Source organism: Pogonomyrmex barbatus, unplaced genomic scaffold, assembly GCF_055798465.1.
Source record: "Pogonomyrmex barbatus isolate J1 unplaced genomic scaffold, ASM5579846v1 scaffold7, whole genome shotgun sequence".
NCBI classification, from domain to species: Eukaryota; Metazoa; Arthropoda; class Insecta; order Hymenoptera; family Formicidae; genus Pogonomyrmex; species Pogonomyrmex barbatus.
In genome coordinates this window covers 4,682,120-4,705,492 of record NW_028297171.1, presented here as the reverse complement: position 1 = coordinate 4,705,492, position 23,373 = coordinate 4,682,120, and the positions used below count along the sequence as shown (strand labels likewise).

Sequence of the window (23,373 nt, the reverse complement as noted above, 5' to 3'; positions counted from 1 at the left end):
CGCGATGAAAAGAAAAAAACGATAGGTATCGCATCGCAATAAAACTCCTGGCCATACGAAACGTACTATATTCGTGCACACGTATACGTATATAAAAGCACAGAAAGCGTGGCTCATTATCATGCACATTCGGCCACGCCGCCGCGTACCCGAAATTAGCGGTGATCGATGGACGTCGAATGAGAGCGGCGGGAAAAGGCGAATGCGCCCCGAAACGCACGAAGCGTGTTAACGCTTGCTTTGGCGATCGAGGGTCGCGTGAGTGATTTGGCCGGGTTCAGGGCGGGTACCACGCTCATCTTAGCCCGAAACCGACGATCGCGCTCTTATTTTTCAGCCGCAACCGTGGCGGAACATGCGAAAATAGTGATTAGGAATTTGCATCGTTGCGCCCGTCATTCCCACCGACTGTCGGGACTTACGTGCCGCTCGGGGGATAATTTTTCGAAAAGAGAACACGGGGAAGCGAGTTAATCGATAAAGTGTATGCAAACATTCTATCCTCGAAATCAAGACTACCTCGTGGCGACGATCTCTACTCAAACTGGCTGTTTCAACATGATCTCCCAGAAATTTTTACCGTGCCGTTCTATTTTCATATTAGATTCGTATTCTTTATTAATTTTGATCTTAATAAGGATGAACAATTAAAAATTGTTTAATCACTGGAGGATTGAAAATAAAAGAATTTTTAAGAATCTTTGAGTTTCAGAGATATGAATAGATAAAAAAATAAATAAATAGAAAAAAAAATAAAATAAATGACGGAATTTTCAAATTTCACCATACTCTTAATCAAATTCACCATCAAAAATTGATGGAATAAAATGAAAATTTCGGTATTTATTTTATTCTTTTTCTTGACATATAATCAATTGAGAAATTGCTATCATTGTGGCGATATGACACTGAACATTTCGTTGTTCGAAAGGACGGCACAAATGTATGATGAAACACGAATGTGTGCTCGAGAATACCGAGCTACGGAATTCTCTAACGATGATTTTTGTACGCGGATAGCAGGCGAATACCGAAAACCGCGGTGCAAAAAGCGAGCGAAGCACTCGTGACCTGTATTTAAGGTGATTTCGACGGAGCCCAGAGACCAGAGCTCCCGCCCTCCGTCGTTCCTTCTCGTATAATTCTTATTTGCAAACCGCCCTCTCCTTGCCCCTCCGTGAACGTGCACGCGAACGTGAGAACCTCGTGGTCCTCGCTTTCGTCGAACCACGTGTGAAACGCGTGCAACAAACCGCCCTTGATAGTCGAGAACTAGCTGACTATGTAAAATGCCGATTTCCGGTCTGGACAGTCCTAGTTTCATGCATGCTTTCTATTTTGCTACCGCAACGACGTCTCCTTTTATCTTCTTCTTTTTTTCGTCGATTTAGATAATTTGAACTATCCAAGAATATATATCTCGGCTAGAGCGCTTCAGCGAAAATCTCTATTCAGAAAAATCCTCGCGTGAGGCTCGAAGGAGAAAAATCTATACCTTTTTTGCTAATCTTCTATTATTTTCCTTCCGACAAGCAACAAAATAAATCTGTTTATCTCAACGATTATATAGTCTTATAAATTCTTGAATATTATTCGTTATCAAAATTCACATATTTAAATTAAAATAATCAGTTGCTGTCGTACTCTACTTTTACAGCACGATATTTTCTGACGAAAAAAACGTTCGGGCATACAGATTTTTCCCTAGTTCTATTCGCGAGCGAGGCGATGACGATCTTCCGAGGATTTCGTTCGCTTACGGCCGCATCCTCCTTCCCCGTTTCCTTCGATATTTATTACGACTGCGCCTGAGTCCGTTCGCACCCTTATCGGCGAGTCTCCGCCGGCCCCTTCCGCAACGCGCGCGTCAAGAGAGTCCGAGAGCCGCGAGCGCCCCGGCAGTGGTCCCGAGAGTCGATTCCAATTCGATATCACTGACGCAACGTGGAGAAGAGGGAACATCGCTGCATCGCGTTCTGCACGCTGCTGCCCGCCTATCAGTCATCGGTAATAAATTTAGAAACAAATTGCCGGTCACCCCGGCGACCCATCGCAGAAAGGTGCAACGGGCCCGCGATGAAGGGGGTTGATGGCACCGCCGGGGCGAGGAGCGGGGCGAATAGTGCAGCGAACGGGCCGCAAAGCAAACAACAATAATAATTATTTGATACGAGTCGACGGAGGAAGGGAAAGACGAGAAAAAGGAGAGGAGAGAGAGAGGGGGGGGGGAGGGAGGAGGGGACTTACGCGAGTTCGTAATATCTGTAATGGGCTGTTCTACTCGAGTGACCTGTCGGCCGCAGCTGAATTAATGGCGGCCGAGATTTCGCGTGGAAATAAGACGATCGGTATGGAGCGCGATGAGCAACGGAGGGAGGGAGGAATGAGAGGTGAAGGCGGCTGCATAAGAAAGAAAGGAGAACCACGGTGAGGCCTAGAGGGTGGAAGATCGTCCGTCTCTTCCCCAACTCTCCCTTTTTCTCGAGGCAGCCAACAGTCCCGAGTCGTGACGCACGAGCACACGTATATCGGGTTCGCTCGCGTAATCATATTTTCACGTAACATGGAACTGCAGCCTCATATATCGCAGCCCCGCCGCCGTTTTGTCCTCCTCACATGGGAAAATGATGAGAGAGATGGAAGATTCCAGCAGTGTTCTTCAACGAGGATTTAACAATTAACAAACGAAATTATACATCTTGATTAGAGGTGTTGTAATTTGTAAAATTTTATGGTGCATTTTTCTAATTCTAGAAAGTTTTTATCATTAACATTTCGCATCATTTTTTGTAATCTTTTTCTCGTTGAAAATATTTGATATTTTCATCATCTCTTCCAATAGTAGAATTTTTTAAAAATGAATGCTGCATCGCAGATTTGATTAAACGCACCGATGACCGTTGTACTAACGTAGTACGGAATATCATTATTATCCGATTTAGGAAACGGATATATCACATGTATCTCTCTCTCTCTCTCTCTCTCTCTCTCTCTCGAGCACGTGTACTCGCATGACCGTGGCTGGAAAGCTAACGCTAATTGAATGGGAAGTCGTTCTGGGGTAAATCTCGCGTTGCTCCGGCTCGATCGTTTCGGATGCATTTATAGCGGTCGCTTGATGCGCTCCTAATTGCCTGAAAAAAAATGTGCTCGGGTACCGTCTGTGCGTTCGAGAATGGAAATTTCGACTTCGAACAAATCGACAGAGCCCACGCACAAGCGAGCCCACGCGTTGTTATGCACGGCTATCTCTCATTCCACATGCGTCTCTCGAACAAAATCTCGATTTAATTATACGCATTACACACGGTGTCCGGATATACGCTCACCGAATGACCCCTTACAGAATTTTTAGACCAATCTAGAATCGGTCGACAACCGACTTGATCGGCGCGGGCCGCAGCGAGTCTTTAATCGGGCTGAACCGCGGCGTATTTTCGTTGTACGAGTCGCAGAGTTGATAAATCGGTGGGATCAGTTCTCATTCCGAGTGGCAGCTACGCGCGCTAACGAGCACCGAGAACGAATCGGTCTACTATTAAGCCTCGGACATCGGACTAGCTTACACGATCGCGCACGACACGATTATTACGTCGTCGACTCGCGCCGCTCTCTCGCGCGCAGTCATGGCTAATATGCTAATTACTAACAACACGCGCGGTACGATCCATCCGGCCCGTCGTCTTCCACTTGTCTGTCCCGACTAGTCCCGCGCGCGGATGGACGTCCTCGTTCGTCATAATAGCGCGCATCAGTCAAAAACAGTGGGGTCATTTGGGGCCCGGAATTACCATCGGCGAAAAAGCGAAATTACTGATATGCGGCGGTGGTCATTAGTATCCACGCAGAAAGAGGCGAAGAGGACAGATGGAAGACTCTCTCCGCTTCACAAAGGAAAAGAGAAAGAGCGAGGAAGGAGAATCGAGGGCGGGAGAATCGGATCTCTTGCACGGAAATATTTTCATGCAACTCGATACGTATATACACGCGCGATGATAGTCGCCGCGAAGCGGCTGCCAGGAATCGGCATGCTCTTGCAGTATCGGCATGCAACTCATTATGCATCGGCGGACGGTGCACATGTGATTTTTGCGAGGTGCGCAAGGAGAATCGCGCCGCACGCGTCGCGTGCAACAAAATCGCATGTTGTACGCGCGAGATGCATTGTTCTGCACTCCACAGCCCGGGGATACGCTCCCCCGATCGTAAATATCGCGCGCGGACATTCCTGCGACGGCGTACAAAGACGACTCTCCGCTCTTGTCCATTTCTCACTCGCGCACTCGTGCATTGTCAAGGAAAATTCTTCATTATTGTACACGGGATTTTACGTTAGCCCCATCGCGGGCTACTCTCGTCCGACAATAAAAACCGTCAAACGAAGATTTTACATTCCTGAGTTCTTGTTATTCAAATCCGAGCAACAAATCTCTTTCGATTTAATTTTCATCTTTTTTTCTCTTCTTCCTTGCCTGGGTAAAAGGATCGTAATTTAAATAAACGATTCAAATTATTTTCACAAATCTTTTCTAAAATATTAATTAATAAATAGTTATTATATATTGAATAACGATTCAAATAAAAATAATTGTTACGAACGTCACGTATAAAAATTTGTATTATTTTTTTGAAGCGCTAGAGAATTGGATACACTGGAATTTCCGTATCGCCAACCGATGTTACGGATTTTCTTCAGCTTTCCTAAGCACTCGGGAACAATACGCATCACAGAAGGCCATAAGAAGACGGCCGCTACGGCGCCTCTCTCGAGTTCCCATCTCAAAAAGCCGGCGTAAAATTCGGCGATGAGCGTGACGGCCGCGAAACATCTGGCAGGACGTTTTCCGAAACAGGTAACACCAGGCATAGGGAGTTTCAGAACATAATGATACAGTGGGCCTGGTAGTAAAGGGCGAGATCCTCCCGCTGCTAATTAAAATCTGCCCGCGGAATACATTACCAGGCCTCTCCGCAGACACGTATATATGTGTGTATATATATATATATATATATATATATATATTGATATATTGTGTGTGTGTGTATATATATATATATATATATAGTCGGGGACCCAAAGTGGAAAACAACGCCCACCGTGCCCGACCGATTTGACACTTCATTATTCGCCGACCACGTGGGACCCTGTCATTAAAACGAGATTAGTCTCGTAATCGTAAAATCCGGCCGGCGAAGCCTCGCGTCGTGGCCTCCTTCCACTACCCGTCCTCCGAGTTTCAGCCTGAGTTACAAAGTAGAATAAAGATGGTAATAAGCACCGGTCGTAATTCAAGCCCCGAGCGTGGTCGGCGCCGAGAGGGCCAAGAGGGCCGAAAGCTCGAAGCCTCCCAGGAAAAGAACTTCCTCATCGGAGAAATTGTCCACGAAAGTTACCGCGCGAGATTTCCAAACTTTGAAAATTGAGATTTTAGAGCAACGTAAAACCGTCCCGTTTGCTCCTAATCCTAATTTTGTTTGCTGAAAGAAAAAAACGCTCTGTGATTACAGTTGTCTGTCTCTCATTGATTTCAATCAATCTTTTTCCTCACGTGACTTTGTTACAGAAAAAAAGAATTTATAGAGATTAATTGTCCCTCGAAACTTTTCTTACTTTGAAATATTTTCTTGCAATTGCCAGTTGATTTCCTTTTTGATTTGTGCTCGTAATATTTGCGGCTTTATTCGAAGATACTTGTATGACGGAAGAACGATAATGCTCGAGAATCATTCGGTTTCGCGTTTCGTCTTTGCTTGGTTAACCATTCAGTATGACGATGGAACGTCGTGAGCGTTCAGTCCAATCCGCCGAAAACGAACGAGGGGTGGCGTTAACGCGTCCCAACCGATTCACCGACGTTCCGCGCCCGTCGACTCGGTGCATACGCAAATACGCCGCACGGAGCACAGCGGAACGGCAGAAACGTCCAGCTTAGGAAAGATTAATGTCACGCCTTGGCAGAGTCCACCCGTGGGACCGACGGAAGCGAAAGTACTCCCCGTCTTACATATGCGTGTGCTTTCCCGAAAACGGCACGTTGAAAATATATATGGAACGATAAAGGATAAATGCTCCGCGTTCTCTGCGTTTGAATAGACATTTAGATATATTCTGTTTTATATTATGTAAAATGTGTTTATATAAAATACGATAAAGCCGTATATCAGTAGTGATAAAAGGAGAAAAATGTCAATGTATTATAAACGTGTACGAGGATTAAAATTATATTTATACGTATATAATCCCTACTGTTGTGTAAATAATTTGTTCATCCCTCGAGACGGACAGGGATTCTCGACAAGTCTCGCGAGGCTTGAAACGCATCGGTCTCGCCGAAGTGGAATTCCGAGGCGAGCGAGAGAATTTCACATCCCCCGGTGCAAGCCGTTTCCGAGCACCTTTTTTATTTTGCGAAAATGAGAGTTTACTGCCTTCCGCGGGGTAAGGGGAGAGAAACGCTCCTTTGTCTCTTTATGGTCGGAAAGTGGCCCATGGAGAGAGAGAGAGAGAGAGAGAGAGAGAGAGAGAGAGAGAAAGAGACCCGAGACGGCATCGCCGCCGCCGCCACCGCCACCGCCGTCACCGCTATCGCCGCGGCCGTCTTCTTCTCGGATGCCACGAAGAAGTACGGTCGGATAATAACGAGTTTCGCTGTCGTCCCTTTCGCCCTTGCGCGAGTAGCGCGAGTCATAAAGTTAGCCGATGTTAACTCCCTCCCCGCCGCCGCCCGTCCGCCCCAACCGTTTTTCTTCCACGGCGATGTGGACGATCGTGTCAAATTTTTATTGCGCCAACGAGCCTGTCTCGCAATCGCCTCGCCATATACGGCGCTGGAACGACGAGGAAAGAGAAAGACCTCACCTCGCGGGATTGCATCGACGCAGCATGGACATCGACAGATTGCGAAGGATAACGATGAGGATTGTATAAACGTGATAATAAGCCCGATAAAATATAGCGGTACAGGTACAAATACCGGGGAGAAGAGGCAGACAGACAAGTTACTTAGATTCTCCAACAGATTGGATGAAAATTATTAGAGGGGAGATAAGTAAATACATTAGTAAATATATTAGTGAAATAAACGATCATGCCACATACTCGGAAATTTAGAATAATAATATGATTAATTAATAATGATTAGTTCAGAATTCTTTTAATAACTCTACGCCTTGTAAATAATTCCAATAACGCGCAAAAGTAATATACAAGGTATCTTATATTGTTTCTTGTATGCGCAACAATATAAGATAGAATAATATTTTAACATAGGACAATCTTTTAACACACTTATTTTACACATATATATATATATATATATATGAAATATAATAGCATAATGTGAAACTATAAAATACTAGCTATGTATATTTTAATCATATGTCACCTGTTTTTCGATATTTTAGCAGTTATTTTGACATACATTGAAATGAATAAAACAAAGATAAGTAATGGAGACTATTTTTATGTGTAAATAGAGCGGATTAAAAGTCGAAAAGTCTTCTACTTTTGCAATTTTCGCAATAGTTAACGAGTTATTAATTTTTAAAAATTAGAAATTTTTTTTCTTTAAGCGGCAATATTTATAACTAATATACTGAAGAAAACAATCCCTCGCACGCCTAGCAACGATGATCGCCGGGCGGAAATTTTACCGCGCGCTTGCATTTGCCGGTGGGTCGGGCTAATACGGTGATTTTTAAGAATTAATAACTCGTTAACTATTGCAAAAATTGCAAAATAGTAGAAGACTTTTCGACTTTTAGCCCGCAAAATAGTCTCCATTGCTCTGGGACACTCTGTATATATACTCTGAATTATTCCGTGTTTTGAATTTAATCGATTTAATGCGATTCTTTTCGATTTATGCAATTAAGTTAAAATAAAATATTATATGTAAAATTTTTGAAAAAAGTGCTTGACATCGGATCGCAATAAATATGATCGTTTCCATATTACAATTTTGCTTTCATAAAATCCATTAATAGTAAAATGATTATAATCATCAGCAAAAATTTTGAAAGAAGCTTCTATAAAAACTCAAATTTAGAACAAATTAAAATCTAAACAGCTATATAAAATATCATTGCTTATAATTAATATGATTGCTTGCGAAATAATTTATATATTTATCTCGGTACTCGAAATATCTTCTGAAATTATAGCAGCAATGGCGCTAGCATTTTCAATCGATTCAAAGAGAAAAGATTACGGTGCCGAGAAGAGAAAGGTATCGTCCTGTATTGTCCATCGTATAGTAAAAGGATTCAATCGCGCACTATCTATCAGTAGTGTTACAAATATTTCCATTCCGTTTATCTCGGTAAATCAGTCAAAATCACTGATACAGAATTTCCACTCGATGCACATTTTCCTCTTTGACGAGGTAAACTTTATTTGTAAATTTGTTCACTTAAAAACTCGTCCAATCCATTTTGCGACACCATTGAGTGCATTGCTTTGTGTACCTGGAAAGGTAATTATGAGTTCAAGAATTCCTGCGGGAAATCTATCCACGATGATTTGGAATTGTACAATATAATCTCGGAAGAACGTAAGGTTCTCGAATAAAGCAGATCTGTTTGATTATTATCTTTAATGATAATTAATTCAGACAAATGTCAAATCTTATTTTTATCGAGACCATAAAATTATTTGTATTTATATTTCAAATAAAGGAAAAAATAGACAAAGAACAAATGGACGATAAGCGAATATTAATAAGTTAAGAATAAGTGAAATAAATTATTATTTTTATAAATTATTATTTATCTAATAAGCTTAAAAATATTATATTCGAAACATATGATGAAAGCTTATTTTTGATGTAAAAAAGAATGTTGTATCCGGAAGATCCCCGTTTTCAAATTATTCCAATAAAAACTCATGTCGATTCATCGACAACAGAAATATTCAAACTGGGCGAATTGTGCGGTTCACCCCCTACATAACACCCCTATAATGTCACACTCATTCCCCATTACGTCGTGTAATATTCAACGCGATGTCTATTACATCGTTGGCCTACCTGACGTTTCGCGCCGCGCCGATATTTTCTTTCCCCCTTTTTTTTTTGCTCGCCGAACGAGAGGCGCGCAAACCGGGGGCGAGGAGGCAAAGACGCATTACCAGATTGGCTGGCTCGTGTTCACCATTCAGGGGGGGTCCTTTACATTCATGAAGCTTTTATCCGGTTGATTTGACTACGCGCTATGTAGTCCGCGGCTCTCGATTTGATTTGCATTGATTGGAGTGGCCGGCTCTCCCGATAACGACCGTTCTTCTTCGGCGGCGATGCGGATTCCGGCGAATCCGCGGCGCGAAATTCGTTGCGTAAACGCGTACGGGAATTCACTTTTTCACGACTCTAGAAGAATATATCTCGCTAAATGCACTTTAATTAAAAATTCCGGACGAGAGACAAGCGCGAGCGAAGGCCAGAGATCACAAACCTGCCATATAAAAAAATGCATTCATTTTAAATTTTATCAGAAATTATATTGCCGCATGCTAAAAAGAAGACGATTATGTATACTGTTTAAAATCCAATAATTTGATTTGTAAAGGGAATATAACATTTATAATAACAACGCGCATCACGTGTACGCGTGAAATATTGATTAAATATTAATTACACGTAAATAATAATGAAGTATTAAACTTTACAACATTAACGTAAATTAAAAGCGATTATAAATATCATTGTTGCAATTGTGTAATTCGCTTTTACATTAAATTTTATCATCCTCCCAATATGGCGTGCTCCTCTCTCGGACATCTTATTATATATTAATTATTAGTCACGTACAGACAATGAAACACATTAAATAAAAGCATATATTAAATGATTGAACATAGTAGTCTCGTAATACAAACTCGTAATATAAATACAGCGTAATATAAACTCGCGTGCGATTAAAAACTCATTTTTATGACGAGTAAACTCCGCTAGTATCACGACATATTCTTCGTTGGAACATCTTACAACAAGCGTCGCGATAGATGCAGGCAGCACCGCGGTATCCCAATTTCGCCTTCCTTCAGGACAACGACGGCATTGTGGCCGCGTCAGCGGGGAAACGATGATTAATCGATCGACTGTCGCGGATATCGCTCTTTTTTTTCTCCCTTCGCGCGCGGCTACCACGCGGTACGTCGCGGACGGAAAATATGCCAAGGAATGAGGCGCGTAATACCGCAACTGCTTCCATTAATAAAAATCAAATCGCCATTAAGTCGAAAATATTTACAGTGTCGCGCGCAACAACGGACGCGGATCTGGCCTTCGTGAAAGATCGAGAAAACCACGGTCCACCGGGATCGGCATCCTCTAATCGTCGCGGAATGAGTCTCCACTTTCTTTTTTTCCTCTCGGTTCTTTTCTCTCGAAAGGACCACCTGGAAATTTCCCAGATTAAATTGATTCGTACGCGCGCACTTTGCGCGGAGACTCGATGATCCACCGCCGCCGACGCCGCCGCCGCCGCCGCCGTCGTTGCCGTGACCGCATCATTCATCTCGCCGGTGTACTATTAGTACTGTTATTTATGATGAAAAAAAGAGCGTAGAACCGCGAGCGGCACCCATTATGTATCGAGATCGGGTCGCCGGGTGATTTATGCCGCCGGCGTAAATTGCCGCTTGTCCTTTGTAAGATCGTAGTGAAACGTCGCCGATTAAAATCCCGCCGCCACGTTGATCGTGATTTAGCGGAGTTTAGGTGGGCCCCGACCCCGCCGCCTCGTGATGGTGAAATTAGCGATCGCGAGATTACGCTAAGTTTATGCGCGCGAAAAAACGCAGGCGTGGCTCGGCTCTGTTATTGGTGCGTGTAGTTTCCTCTCCGCTCTCGCGATTATCTATAAACTTAATTAAATTACTCAATGAAGATTGAGATAATGCGATAAAGTATAGTACCTGACGAGCAAATACGATCGCTGTGGAAGGACCTGTGTCAGGTATCTTATTTCTTTTCTTCTTTTAATTCATTGATATTAATTAAAAAAAAAAAAAACAATGTAGAACGCAGAGCTAGAAATATGGTAGTTAAAAAAAAGTTAATCTAAAGTTAAATCTCGATAGTAGTCCTTCTTATTTTCTGCAAATCATTATAATATCAAGTTAAATACTTTCCCAATCTCTCCGACGTATAATTTTATAAATCTTTACTTATTTTAAAACAATTACGTTTTAAAACAGATTGACCACTAGCCATTCGTCGCCCTTAGCATTCGTCCAACGTCCGAAAATACTCCAACATGGGATACGTTCGCAACCGTAACAATTCATGCTCGGTCTGCAGTGCCAGGAGCTCTGTGTAATTGTCTTGAAGCTTGCTAACCAAGTCAGACCGTTGCTTGAAAAGACGCATCTTCCGGTCCCTGTGTTCGCGCTCTCTCATCTCCCCAATAACATCGTACTGCTGTTCCAGTTCCCATTTCGCCACGTTCATCTCGGTGATGGTTTGATCAAGCTCGGCGTTGTTTTTCTTCACGCCGGCAATCTTCCGTCGGAGATTCTCCAGTTTACTCCTCTCCTTGGACAAGGCTTTGTCCAGAGACTTCTTCGTAGACTCAATTTCCTTTTCGAGATGTACTGCAGTTTTATCGTCACGTAGCCCTTTTGCCTTCCTCTTCAGGTAGGTGCGCATATCCCGGGTGACTATGACATCTTCTATAAAGCGCAACTCCTCCTCCAGCTCCTTGAAGCGCATCTTCAGGCAACGGTGCTCCCACTCGATCGACAGCATCCCATGACGGAAATCAATTATACGCTTCAGGATATCCAACTTGCGTGCACCCGCGACACGAATGTGCTCGTTGATCCGCTCAATCTCACCACGTGGCACCAAGACAGCATCCATGGCGTCGCGTCGTTCACCCTGCAGTTTCAGCTCCACTTGACCTCTCTTCAGCACCAGCTGAATCTCCGCGTCCTGCTCGCGCATCATCCGTTCATCCCTCGTTTTCTTCAGCTGATCTTTCAGGAGGACGATGCTCGATCTACATACATCGATCTTACCCTCGAACACAGCGATCGTCCGCTCCACTGCAGCTATCTGCAGTTGCTGAGCCTTGATCTTCATTTCGATATTGATCTTTTGGCGGCGCGATTGTGTCAGATGGTCCCAGTGATTTGCGTCAATCGATTGCGGCAATCCAGTGGACCTTACGTCCAAATTCTCAAGACTCTTCGCGTAATCCATGCATTCAGCTGGTAAATAAGTTGGCTTGATGCGATCTACAATATAGTTGGCGAGATTGAGCAGGTCGCTGACCTCAATGTTCTTCAAAGATACCCGCGGTCTTTGCTTATACTGCCGTCCAAGAAACTCGACATTGGCTTTCGACAATGAGACGATATCATGCTGGAACTTCTTCATCATTGTCTTCTCATAAGTGCAGAGTGCATCGTGTTGCGCGAGCATGTCCTGATAAATGTCGCGCAGCTTCCGTGTGTGTTCTTCCAATGTACCTTCGTAGCGACACTTCTCGGATATTTCTCGTTTTATTCTATCGTCTTCTTTTATAGCCTCGATTCGTGCTAAGTTACGCAAACGACCGCGAATATGTCGTAACTTTAGTTGGTTTATCGCCGCTTCAATTTTTAATTTTAGCTACAAAGCAAAACGACATTGATTTAAAAATCTGACGAGTTCACCGAGTCTGTCAATAAATATAAAAGAAAGTGTTAATATAATTATATAACATTCTAATTTATTTTAAAATAAAAGTTATAAAAGAAAATTAACTCAATTGATGAATAAATAATAATTAAAAATTATCATCTCAACTAAAGAGAGACCTGAAAAAATTCATTCAGTTTAGCGTCGAATTTGTCGATGCCTTCCTGAAGAAGTCCGTTAATCTTCGCGTAATCAGCCTCGAGCATCCTTTTGTAACGTTCCCGTTCTTCCCGAAGCATATCCACGTCTGTTTTGTACTTTTTTACGGCCGCAATGTCGCTAGGCGTGTATTGCTCCGGCTGTTTCTCCAGCATACACGCGGGCTGGCGAATATCTCTCTTGATGATATCCTCCCAATGAATCTCCAACATGCCGTCCATCATCTTCATCAAAGCACGCTCGCGGAAATCATCGGCCAGCAATAATTGTCTGATTTGTTCGGCTTCCGCCGCTTGTTTGTTCAGAATTTCCTGCTGTGACGGCGATACATATGGTATCGCTTTGATTTCATGATGAAGCACTTCAACAATGCTCTCTGCTTTCTCCTAATTAATGTATTTAAATTACATATCTAATCCCTATTAATTGCAACATTATACTGAGCAGAAAAGTTTTATATCATGTCGTAATAAAAAAAAGAATTAATTTTAATTCTCAAAACTTGTATTATAAATTCACGTCTACATAATAACTGAAAAAAAATTTATTATTTTATTAAATCTAGTAAATTATTATAAAGAGACAGAATATTTATTGATAATTTTTTTTCCGTAAGAAGAATTTGAATTCCTTTTACCATCATTTTTAAAGTTTGCGTGTTCCTTTTCGTGAAGAAACTTATTTTAATTTTCCTAATACACTCGCAAAAAAATTAATTCGCATTTCTCCGTGCAGCAATTCAATTAAGGCCGGATTTTTCGAATACCCGTTAGAAGCAATGTTTGCATCTCGTGTTTACCTTGGGGTGCCACTGCGGATCAACAGGAATCTGCGGAACACTCTGGTCGAACATTATCCTCAACTCGGAGTTTATATGACGTATCCGTTCGTTCCTCTCCTGTATCACGTTCATTTCCCGCTCTTTCACCGCGTACATGTCATCGAAGAGCCTGTTGAAGTAGGTAAGGAGCTTGAGGTAGTCGTGCATCAGATAACGATCGTCTAACATCACGTGCGCGAACCCGTAGGACTCCATCTGCGAGTAATAGTAAGGCGATTGCTCGACGAACCGATGCGTCGTCATGCCTGCAGGTGAACAGCAGTCGATTAGCAAAGTTTAATAAAATAAAATCGAATATCACAAATCTTGCAGCTTCAAATTAAAATCAAAATGACGCAAACAAATCAATTTTTACTCCTTTTCCTTTTTCTTTGCGTACAATTGAGGTCTCTTATTTTCATTCTGATAAGTTACAATGAAAGAAAAAAAAAGTGTAAGATTTAAAACGTCCCTTATCTTATTACGTGCTTTTTTGAGATTTTTTTTCAGAAAACCTTCCAATTTTAAGAAAACGTTGTAATGCAAAAGATATTAAAAAAAAAACCTTTTAGGTACACGAAGCGTCAATCTGTTGCAAAGAATGATAATGTTATTGAAGAGATGTGTTATTGCCGTTGTCGGAAGCCGGGAGATTAAAGTGCCACGCTCTAAGATTCATTGAAAAAGAAAATTATTATCTTACCGTCGACCGCCCGCAGCTCTGCTAGTTCCGCGGGATCGATCTCGCGCTCCTCCTCTTCCAGGAGCAGATCCGTCTTGCGTCGCTCTTCCTCGTGGTACAGTCGGACGAGCTTGCTCAATTCCGCTCGTAGTTGCTCATCCGTGTAGCTGTGCCACGGCTGGAAGGTGTCGAATACGATGCTGCGTATCGAGTCCCTGGCGAATTGCGCCCATCGTAGGTGCTCCTTGAAATATGGATCTTCCGCGGTCATCGGATAATTCGTCACCTCCGTGTCATCGCGGAGGGAGAATATAGAGCGACCCAAGACGATTTGCGGATCCCAGAAGGTCGCTCTCAACCAACCGGTCACGCGGTCCATCGCGGCACAAAGGTATTCGAGCTCCATGCGAACGTCCTCGCGCTCGTCCTTGGCCGTCTTCAATTTCCGATCGCGACCCGCCCTGTTCAGATCAAACGCAGACACCGGTAACCTCTCCATCTCCGGACAGCTTTCGTTGGCGTCGAGGAGCCGCTTCACGGTGGCCTTCAATGTTGTCAGATCCTTCACAATGGCGGCCTTCTCCGCGGCGTGGAATCTCGTTTCCTCTTGCAGCTGCGCGTCCTGCCGCCATTCCTCCCAGGTTGCGAATCCCGTTTCGCCGGCTGCTGGAAAGTCTACTCTGACTCGAGTCAACGAGGCACGGATCGCCGGATCCAGAGAGGCGTAATCCGAAAGTATCTTCTCCTTTCGGTTTTCATATCGTTGGTGGTCCACTAAGTAAACGCTTTCGGTTTCAGTCGAGACCATTTTGCTCTTCTGTGCTAGAAACAAGAATTGTCACTGTTGCGTGAGAGAGAACAATGTAAAAGAGAAATTAAACAAGATCTTTTAAGAGAAAATAAAAAAAAAGATCATATTGTTAACACACACTTGTTTATTCTCACAACGAATGTGCGTCGCAACCAAGGAACCATCGTGACCAAGAGCGACCGTTGCGCTACCATCGAGATTAATAATCGCCTTACGGCTGCCCGAATCGAGTCTGTGATGCGCCGGTACCACGGTGACGATCTGCTGTATCGTTTTGTCGCGAATAATTATCAGTCCGTCGTAAGCACATGTGACGATCCAACGTCGATTGGCGAAGACACGGGCAAGTCGCACGTGGTGGCCCGTCAGCGCTGCGTCCATCGAAGTTACGTCCTTAAAGTGTCTTAGTTTCAGCGTATGCAGCTGTCGTTCGAGATAAGGCGAGCCTATCAACATCTGAGAATCATCGTTTCCAGGCGCGTGACACAGCTCGCAAAAGAACGCGGGCAGCGTTATGACATCGGCAATATTGCTGATCAGACGTCGATTTACGCCGATGGGATATGACACGTTGTACACGAACAACTGCTGGCCCACTGAACTAAATGGCTCATGCTTGGCATGGAGCATGAGCACCTTCAGATTCCCATGCACTTCGTCGTCATATAGTATCACGTCGGCGAGACGATTCTTAGCTTGGAGCTGAGCTACCACGTCCCATGGCGTGTCATATTGCAGATTCACGCAATAGCAATTGCCTGTCTCCTTCTGCGCGACAATCAGAAATCTGTTGGTCATCGTAATTTTAATTGCAGACGCATACTCTTGCTCATTTAAATAAATTTGGCGAAAGTGTGATTAGAAAAATGCTATTGGGACGTGGAAAATCATATTTATATAATAGAGACATATAATAAATAATATACATATGAAATTCCCATGTGTTTCAGACTCTATGTGCCATGTACTCGAGTTAGAAAATAGATAACGCAGAATCTTCAATTCGTGTTAATATTACAGTGTTTTTAATATGATATTCTTTTCGTAACTTGTTAATTATACTCAACCTACTTGCCGGAATAGGAAAATTTTATGAGATCTAATGGGTTCTTCTGGAGACGAAAATACGCTAGTATCATTGGTCGCTCTGGATCGGTAACACCCACGATTATCGTCTCACCCCGATTGCTGACAACGACGATCAGGGGATCGTCCGGGTGTGAGATTTGAGCCGATATATCACCTTCCATGTCGAGCTCTACTTTGGAGACCTCACTGCCACTATAACTCTCGAGAATATTCAACTCCTTGAAATCGTCTATTGCCGCAAGATGATGACACCAGGGATGCAAGAAGTCGACGAAACGGTATCTACCGCCATGATGCAGATATCGATAAATCATCGGTACGGTAGTCCCGTTTTCGGGAATCACCATTTGCATCAGATATCCCTCAAGAGTGTGATAGAAGAGCCAATTCTTGAAAGGATGCATGACTAGAATATTGAGTTTGCAGGTCGACTTGACGTGCCATTGCTTGCGCCAGGTGTCGGTCGTCGGTTCCTTCTTGAAATAGCGGATCTGACAGAAGGTTGTCTTGAGAATGATACCACCGCGAAACCAGAATACAGCTGGCGTCTCGACATTCTCGCAACGTTGCGAGAAAACAATGCGGCGGACACTGGTACCATCATAGTTGCTCAAGTAAACGTGACCGTGCACATCGGTGATAGTCAATAGCGGATTATTCGGTGTATCCGAGCACCAATCCATTCCACGAATCATAACTTCTCCCGGCAGTTTTATCTCATGATCTTTACGAAAAAAAACGAATATTTTAGAAATTTACTTAAAAATATCACCTAAGTATTACTCTTAAGTATTTACTTAAAAATATTTTAGAATCATCAACTATATAACATGTCGTTCCATTTAAAAATTTAAGAAAATTAAAATTCTTTTGGAAAGAAAAATAAAAAAATGACGTGACCTTTTAAGATAATGATTTTATCGATGACATCGAGCTCCCAGGTAAATAATTTTCCGCATGTTTTTCCCATTTGACCAACGATGGTGCGTCCGTTCGGAGTTATCCTGATTGTCTGCCCGATCTCGTCGCGTATGGACGTGTTAACGATCGCGATCTTCTCTCCTGTTTTCCAGCGCCACACGATCATCGGGAAATTCGGATAAGAACCCAACGATACGAGATAGTCGTCCGACGTGAACGCGATCGCCAGATAACCGCTGTCGCATCCTTCAACGCACTCGCAGATTTTTGTCATCGAGGGATACGCGAGGACAAGAATTCGTGGATTTAGCGATCTCTCGGAGAAGGCGAAAACCGGCGAGAATACGTGACCGGATATACAATGAGCACCATCGCCGGTCGCATTGTTCCAACACCAACGCAGCGTTTGCTGCCTCGTGATGGTGTGAAAGAAGACGATATATAAGCCGGTGCACCAGGCGAACACGTCTCTGCCGATCCAAACTATTTCCTCGATTTTGCCGCCGCGTACCCAGCAGAGTGAATTACTTGAAACTTGATCCATCCGCGCACGTTTTACCACGCTATGCTAATAAAATTGGTTATGAAGAATGGAACATGTGTCCATTTTGACAAGAACCGAAAAGAGAAACAAATCACGAGCAAATTGGATGAATAATGACGAATTTTGTACACTCGTGTATAATGACTATTGATTATTCAATAAAACGTCATAAAGTGGCTGATTTATCAATCATTATTAGCTTGACAATGTTATATATTGATATACGTATGTGTCGATAAGATTATAAAATAAGTAACAAGCGATTAGAATTCTAAATTTAAATTGAATTCAATTTACAGGTTATTTGACTTAAAAATAATTTAGAAAAATTGCATTTTAATGTTTATTTTCACAGCAATTATCTAAATTACTGGAATCAATAGTTGTCAATGATATTTTTATCACATTTTGCAAAGCGTATTATTCGACACTATTGTCCGGTAAACTTCATATGCCTTCGGCAATATCCGAGATTAATTTTCCATCAGCCCAAAAATTTCGATTGTTCTCTATGGTGAAAGCAACAATTTCACTCAACTAGAGATTGAATTTTGTTTTGTTTTGCTTTTTTTTCGCTTTATTGAAAAAAGTGAATCAAATGACACAACCATATTTGATCGAGTATCAGATTTGTATGCTAAATGTGGCATTTGACAATAATCTTCTTATTAAAAGAACTTATTTTTTTCAAATCGTATAATCCGGAATTTAATCAGTTGAGAAATTGATTTATTGAAGCATATGAATATGACAATAATTTGTACAATATTATGTCACAGTAATAAAAGACATTGTGAAAAATTAATGAAAGATCTGCACTCACGCATGCCAGTAGCAGACAATGTCTTTTAAAAGAGATAGAAAATATGATGTCCATTTATTCGGTCAACTAACGACGAAGCGGAGAGAACGTTCAGCCGAGAATTACCTGTTTAACTGTTGCGCCTCTATTGTCTTTGCTCAATTCAACCAATGACAACTATTCTACAGCAACATCTTTCATGTTTATTGTATAACTGTATACTTTAAAGTATCCTGACAGAAGATAGATTCGGTTCCATTGAAACAAGGCATTCACACTTTATCGATTCAGCACAATAAACTTACACCTAGAGAACGAAAGGATGTACGCAATTAAAATCTTGTTCTTTTAAAAAAAAAACCTACAAACTCATCTAGAGAATTGTATAAAATTATGAATATAAATTTAATTAAACAGATTAATTTTCATATAACATTTATATACGATGCTTGATATCTATATAAATAAAGTTCCATTCCTAAGAAAGACATGTAAGAGATTTAATTATTGTCTCTCTCTTTTCCGAGAGATGCGAATTGATTCTTTTATTTTGTTCATGTCATACTGTAAAAATAGTTTTCAATGAAAATCGTGTATTTTGATTGTTTAGTTTGTTTAATGTCAAGCAGATTAGTAATTAAATAAGAATTATTATATGCATTTATTTTTATTTCCGTTTGATATAAATAAATTAAATCCAATAATTCTTTCAAATATATTCTATTTTTCAAAAAATATTCATTAAATTTATTCACAATCATCTACTCCGATCATTCATGTAATCTCTTCGAGTTCACATTTGGTAGCAACAAATATTGAGTGCCTTCGACAGAAGGATCAGCGCCGGTTTTTCTTCCTCTCTTGAAGAAAGAATTTGGCAGGCTTAAGACAAAAGGTGATTAGGATACGTGCAGTCGATGGTGGTTTATAAAGACCCCCATAGCGTGGCGTGATGAGGTCAACCAGCAGGGAGTCATCCGTATAGCGAGGCCCGATCAAAAACTTATCCTTGCCACGTGATATACTGCCCGTAGATGCCTGCCAAGCGCGTTCTCCACTCTGTCTCTCTTTCTTTCTTCCTCCCTCCGACCTGGTCCTGACTGCCCTCCCTGACCGGCAGTCTGACTGACTGACTGACTGACTGCCTACCTTGAGACTGCCTGATTTCGTATCCTCGCGTATCCACGGACGAAGGGATCTCCTTCGTCTCGTTCGCGCGGCGTCGTTTGCGCTGTCCGAACGCCGTCGCCTCGCCATTAAAGTGACGCCCGCTGAGATTTGTATTTGCATAACCCACCAGCCGTGTACCGATCGGTGTTATCGACGAGTGCTCGTGAACAACGAGGCGGCATCGCCTTTCCTCGGTCCGCCTTGAGCCAAGACGCGTGAGAACCTGAGAGCGAGGTACATCGCGCACCCTGCACAAGTGACTCCAACTAGCTCTCGACCGTTCTTCTTTTACCGCATGACAATTCACTCAATTAATAATTTTTGCAAGGTACAAATTATCTCTAAAAAATCTCTCGAATAGTCCGATAGAAAAAAGAAAACTAATTGTGTCTAATTAAGAAATCAATAAAAATCAAATACGAATTAAAGAAATTATTATCGAAGGATTTATCCTGGATTTCGAGAGTAATGACTTCCAATCTGATATAATCTGTTCCATCGTATAACGCTGCCGACTTCTTTCCGTTGTTGAGAATTAAATTCTGCATCGGTCAATCGAGTCGAGATATTCCCGCAGATACGCGCGGCTATCTACGAAAGCGTGAATGCCCAACACTGCGCGCTCGTGCTTAACATTTAGTCCCGCGATCTCGCGCAACGACTCCCGGGGGAGGGCGCGCGCCCCGTGAGGGCGGCGGAGAAAAATGGTGATCCGAGGCGGAAAGCGGCACGGCAAAGGAGCATCATCCGCGTGTATACGCGCCGGTCGTTCTCTCCGTGGCCGGCACGCACACGTGCTGCGCGACGAGCAACCACCGTCTCGTATCACATCGTCCGCGCAGTGTGGGAAACCGCGCCGTCGAGAGGGGGTTGGGGAAAGAGAGAAAAAGAGAGAGACGGAAAGGGAGACTGTCGTGGGAGAAGGAGGGAGAGGCCGCGAGAGGAAGAAAAGAGGAAGAGGGAACGACTCTGAACGCGGCGAAGTAGCATTTAATCAGAGCCCCGCGTCGAAGTGCACGGTACACGTGTACGTATACCGCGGCGGGGAGAGGAGGGAGAGGAGGGGGGAGGGGGGTGGGAGAAGGGGGAAGTAGAAGAGAGCGGTATATGGTTCGGTTAGTTTTTGCTCGGGAGGTTGCCTGGAAATTGGCGCCAAATTAGTAAGGAGGACGAGGCGAGGCTCACGGTGCCTTGGGCTGCGTGACGCGAGACATTAAAAGTAACCTCTGCTCTTGTACACCCCCGTCCCTCCGCCGATCGCTGCTGCTCCTCTCCCGCCCCTTCGCCTCGTCCTTCCCGTCCTGCCGTCGTCCTACCGCCATCCTGCTCGCTCTCCCCTCACGCAGCATCACAACAACCATCTCTTCCTTCTTTCGCCTCAACCTCTTCTTCCTCTCCTTCTTCTTGCCTCTCTTCCTTTTTCTTCTCTCTCTCTCTCTCTCTCTCTCTCTCTCTCTCTCTCTCTCTCTCTGCAAAGATGTCCGTGCTTCGAAGGAACGGGCAGCAGCTTAGAAGCCTCCTCGGCCTCCCAGTAATCACGTCCGCCCAACGAAAGGAAACGAGAGAAAAAGGAGGAATTCGCACTTACACCGAACCCAGGTCTGCGCGTAGCGATTGAGGGGTAGGTAGGTAAGGAGTATCGGGGGGGGGGAAGGAGGGGGATGGACGGGGAACGCGGAGGGAAGCGTGTGATACCGAGCCGAGGCCGTTCGAGGATGGTCGTTGTCGAAAAAGGGTATCACGCCAACGGTCGCGAGAGAGCGAAGTCGACCCCCTTCCTCCTGGACCCCCGAATTGCCAGTACCATAACGCACGAAATGACGCTGACGGGACCAACAACGGGCGAAGTATCTCACGGGTCCAAATTTTTTGTCACTGGCACACCCTTAGTAAATGCGAGCACTAGGAAATTTTTGAAAAACGGCGAAAAAGGTTGGAAGAACGTTTTGCAGTAAATTTGTAGGCGCCGTCCTTGTTTTCCATGAACGACGGCGAAAAGCACACGAAATTAACGTTTGTATAAAATAAAAATTGAATAAATTACATCAAACGAATGTTCTTTCGAGAACGATTCTATAGAATAAATTAAGTGATATTAAGATATCTAAAAAATTTTAATATTACGTAAGTATGTGAAAGATTATAAATTATACTCAAGTTAATTACATGACATTATTAATCTTCTAATTATTTACGGTAGGATGTAAAATTATTACAGATTGCCTACAATATTATTATATATCGTTTAACATCGTTGAGAGGCGACGATATCGTTGAAAAACATCGGCCAGCCTTTCGCACATCTCAGAACCCATTCACATCGATGCTGGTCGTTTTATAATACATAACTGCAGAGAGATAAGCATAGATTCAGTGGTCATTCACTCGGCGAGAGACCGGTCGTTCGCAATGTGGTGCACCCACAGCCTAGTGATTTGATTTCCATTTCCATCCAGAGGGAGTCTGGCGGGCCGCCGAACACGACCAAAACGCTACTCCCATTACGGATAGACCCGGATTCTGATTTGCACCGGCGATAGCACCAGGCGTAGAGAACGCCGGCTGATGAAAAAGGAGGTGAACAACGAAAAGGAGATGGGGGTGGAGAGGGAAGGGAATATATTCTGTCCGCCACGCTGCACAGGGGATTCACCTCTGGTCGACGAGGTGGCAGCTGCGTTTCTTGGCCGCTGTGCGTGAGCTGCGCACGCACAGGGTGCCCCCAAAGAGATAGAGAAAGAGACGAAGACAGAAAAAAAGGCAGAGAGAGAGAGAGAGAGAGAGAGAGAGAGAGAGAGAGAGAGAGAGAGAAACGACGCACATAGATTATAGATGCGCCGTGGTGATCACAGACAAACGTTTAAATCGCTAAACGTCAAATTACACGCGGCGCGCTCACGTCCCCCCGCACGTCCCTCTCGGACTCCATCGGTCGTGGAAGATAATAACAGCCTTCGCATAGATTCGGCTAGCTGCCGACTTTCGGTACCGTTTCCGCCGACAGCTGGACTCATCCGTCGTGCGTATAGACACTCGTACGTGTTGGCTTACATTCGCCGGATTGTGTCTCTACCATCTCTCGCGCGCCACTCGCACGATCATTTACAGCGCCCGGCGAACGGGGAACGCACGCTTGCGCATGCTGAAATGGATACGGCGATGCACAGATCGAAGAGAAGAGAGGATATCCTTCCTCCCCCTCTCCGTTAATCTTAAACGTTTGGCACGCGCGTAAAAGAACGTGGCCGTTAAATCCCGATTCCGGTAATCTCGATCATCGTCGGGCCTCGTCCCGAGAGATGCGCGGGATCTCGACGCGGTCTCTCTATCCTCCCGAGCGTAGCCCGGGACAAAAAGGACAAGAGAGAAGTTCGGGCGTATATACACGTCAATCTCGCCGCGTCCGTGGTGGATTCCCCTCCTCGAGACGCCTCTCGCTTAGAGACGTTTCGCATCTCGCGACCGCACACGACGCGTCGACACCCGGCGGGTCACTCCGAGTCAGTAACATCAATTAGCGTCCTCTCTCGCGCGTTTCGTTCTTTGCGCCTCGCCGGTCGGCGATGAGCAACCGCGCGCAACGCTTGAATGTCCACGGAACTATCCGTGCCGTGGGCCTCCCGACAAAAGGAAGCGGCGATGCCGCGCCGTCACCGGCCGCGCGATGACATATGAGCTACCGGACTCTTTGT

At 43.8% G+C, this 23,373-nt stretch overlaps 2 protein-coding genes and 1 long non-coding RNA gene across 3 annotated transcripts in view; all 3 read right to left on the bottom strand.

The window, feature by feature from the left end:
* LOC148934940 (uncharacterized) overlaps positions 1–14,254 on the bottom strand; it is a 34,007-nt gene extending 19,753 nt beyond the window's left edge. Inside the window, exon 1 of the long non-coding RNA XR_016140859.1 lies at positions 13,642–14,254. This is a non-coding gene — a long non-coding RNA (uncharacterized LOC148934940). The remainder of the gene's footprint in view (positions 1–13,641) is intronic.
* LOC148934941 (cilia- and flagella-associated protein 43) lies at positions 12,171–13,485 on the bottom strand. Its single transcript, XM_089083277.1, has 2 exons — positions 13,480–13,485; positions 12,171–13,228 (listed from the first exon to the last, which is right to left on the bottom strand). Exons 1-2 carry the CDS (start codon positions 13,483–13,485, stop codon positions 12,791–12,793), a joined length of 444 nt encoding a protein of 147 aa, XP_088939403.1. The 3' UTR covers positions 12,171–12,790.
* On the bottom strand, positions 14,247–17,709 carry LOC105427324 (cilia- and flagella-associated protein 43). Its single transcript, XM_089083302.1, has 5 exons — positions 17,145–17,709; positions 16,227–16,968; positions 15,290–15,942; positions 14,366–15,166; positions 14,247–14,251 (listed from the first exon to the last, which is right to left on the bottom strand). Exons 1-5 carry the CDS (start codon positions 17,707–17,709, stop codon positions 14,247–14,249), a joined length of 2,766 nt encoding a protein of 921 aa, XP_088939428.1.
* Positions 17,710–23,373: the final 5,664 nt, after the last annotated feature.

Coding starts and splice junctions, on each gene's coding strand:
- LOC105427324 (XM_089083302.1), bottom strand. CDS start 17,709: ATGGATCAAGTTTCAAGTAATTCACTCTGCTGGGTACGCGGCGGCAAA. Junction 16,969..17,144: donor TAAAATCATTATCTTAAAAG/GTCACGTCATTT, acceptor TTTTTCGTAAAG/ATCATGAGATAAAACTGCCG. Junction 15,943..16,226: donor AAATTTTCCTATTCCGGCAA/GTAGGTTGAGTA, acceptor GATGACCAACAG/ATTTCTGATTGTCGCGCAGA.